The following is a 2367-nucleotide window of genomic DNA, read 5'->3' as shown; positions in this document are numbered from 1 at the left end:
AGCCCCTCCCCCACGTGCCAGCAGGGCCCAGCTGCCCCTCCCGCCCCCACTCACTGTGGGTGCAGCTTGTAGAGCGTCCCGTCCACGCCCACCGTCACCGCGAGCTGCTCCAGGCCCCGGTTCTCCCGGATCTTCTCCACCACAGCAGCCACGGCTGCCCCGCAGAGCTGGGCCGCACGCCGGGCCACCGCCTGGCACACCTCCCGCACCAGCACACTGTCCTCGCCGGTGACGTGCAGCCCCAGCTCCTCCAGGATGGTGCACACCTGCCGCAGGGCCAGGCCGTCGCTGTGGGGACACCGGGGCACCGTCAGTGCGGCCCCAGGCCCTCGCCCCCCCCGCAGGAGCCATGGGCACCAACCGCGCCTGTCCCCTTCACCCTCCTGCGCCCGCCCCGCGCTCACCTCTCGATGGACGACAGGAACTTGGTCTGGAAGATGTCCGGGGTCTGGAGCTTGGGGGACGGGCGGCCTCGGAACAGGAACCCCTTGGCTGTGAGCTCCAGCAGGATGCGCCGGACGATCTCGCCCAGATACATACCACTGATGAGCTTCTCGAACCTGCCCCGGCAGGAGAGACCGACCGGCCGTCAGCACAGCTGCAGGGGCCCTGGCCAGCCCTGCCCCAGTACAGCCCTGCCCCAGGACGGCCCCTGGCCAGCCCCTTCTGCACCCCAGTACAGACCCCTGCCCAGCCCTACCCTGCCCCCAGGACAGCCACCTGCCCCGGTACAGCCCCTGGCCAGCCCTGCCCTGCCCCGGTACAGCCCCCTGGCCAGGCCTGCCCTTGTGCGGCCTCTGCCCAGGCCCGGTATGGCCCCCTGCCCGGCGTGGTGTGGTCATTGCTCCCCCCACCCCAGTACAGCCCCAGCACAGCCCCTGCTTAGTCCCTCTGCACCCAGTGCCCCACCCCTGCCACCCGGCCCAGCCCACCTCTGCCTGCCGGGGTTCAGCGAGGCCTCGTCCACCTGTCTGTCGAAGGGGGTGAAGAATGCATCCAGGCAGCCGTTGTCGCCGAACGCCCCCCACTCCATGTTGATGCACATCCGCCCCTCCTCCCCCGCCAGGGTGCCCACGTTCCGCAGCTCCTCCATGTAGCAGGCGTTGGTGCCTGTGCCTGGGCGGGAGGGAGGGGGCGTCAGCACAGGCCCCTTCCCGGCCAGGCTGGGGCAGCGTCCTCTCCCCTGCTGCACTAGCCCCTGGAGTGGGGCAATGCCCAGGGGCCAGCACTGCGGGGGGACACAGGCCATGTGCTACAGGGGGTGGGGGCCAGGCGGAGGGGGTTGAACACTGTCCTGGCTCCTGCACCCCCCAGGCCGGGCAGTGCCTTGCCCTGGGGCTGGGGGGGTGCGCCTGCCCGCTGGGCACTGGGGGGTGGGGGCTGCCACTTACCCACAATGAGGCCGACCTCACAGTTGAGGTCGTCGTAGCCACACGACATCATGGTTCCCACGGTGTCGTTCACTATGGCAACCACATCCAGCGCAAAGTGCTAGAAAGAATGAGACCCGTTACTAGGCAACACAATTCCCCGTCACCAGAGCAACAGCACTGGCACACTGCCCTCCCCGTCTCCTGGGAAACGGCCCCTCCCTCTGCGTCTTCCCGGAGGGAGCTGCCAGCCTCAGCCAGGCCGGGCGCCCACCTGCTCCCCAGACACGCCAGCATCCTGTGTCTGGGCATCACTGGGGCACCGTCAGGCTGAGACCGAGCATCACACAGCCCTGAGCCCCCCGGCAACCTAGCCCCTGCCCGGTGCTCCTGGCGCGATGCCCGGCCGGGCACAACACCCCCACCCGGGAGCCTAATGCCCCGCCTGGCCCGATGCTCCCAGCACGATGCCTGGCCTGGCACTACGATGCCTCACCCCACCCCTGCCCACTGGCCCAGTATAACGCCCTGCACCGCCCCCCCGGCTCAAGGGCTGCCTGCCCAGGCCCCCGGGCCGTACATTTCTGCGCTTCAGAGCCTCCCGGAGCAGCTTCACCACGTCCTGCCCCACGCAGCCTGAGGCGTTGAATCCTTTGGTCCAGCTCAGCAGGATGCCCTGGGGACCGGTCAGTAGGGTTGAGAGTTAACAAGCTACAGAACAGTCCACTTAGCAGCAACCTGGCTAGTAACACCTGCGGCATCATAGCACCAGTCTGCGGGCACCACCCAGCCCGCTGGCGTTCGCCTCAATGGGCTCCTGGCACCAGGCAGGCTGCTGCGCACCAAGGGCGCTGGGAAGACAGGCCCCAGCTGCAGGCAGGGACGGAAGCGCTGCCTGCCCTGGCCACGGCCCCCCCAGCCTCCCCTGGCACGTCCCAGCCTCCTCCTGGGGCATGGCCCCCCCCTCCAGCCTCCTCCTGGGACACGGCCCCCCCCC

The 2367-nt window shown here is 69.6% G+C and overlaps 1 protein-coding gene across 1 annotated transcript; it reads right to left on the bottom strand.

Moving 5' to 3' along the window:
- Positions 1 to 50: 50 nt before the first annotated feature.
- On the bottom strand, positions 51 to 2046 carry LOC112123164 (hexokinase-3-like; the record flags this gene model as incomplete). The annotated part of the gene is made up of 5 exons (XM_026662170.1): positions 51 to 288; positions 405 to 560; positions 933 to 1116; positions 1392 to 1491; positions 1951 to 2046. Coding segments are annotated over 5 exons (774 nt in total), but the record flags the coding sequence as incomplete, so codon positions are not given.
- Between the last annotated feature and the right edge of the window lie 321 nt (positions 2047 to 2367).

This window comes from Terrapene carolina, unplaced genomic scaffold (assembly GCF_002925995.2).
Source record: "Terrapene carolina triunguis isolate 2854851 unplaced genomic scaffold, T_m_triunguis-2.0 Scaffold23757, whole genome shotgun sequence".
NCBI classification, from domain to species: Eukaryota; Metazoa; Chordata; order Testudines; family Emydidae; genus Terrapene; species Terrapene triunguis.
This window is presented reverse-complemented; position numbering and strand designations above follow the sequence as displayed.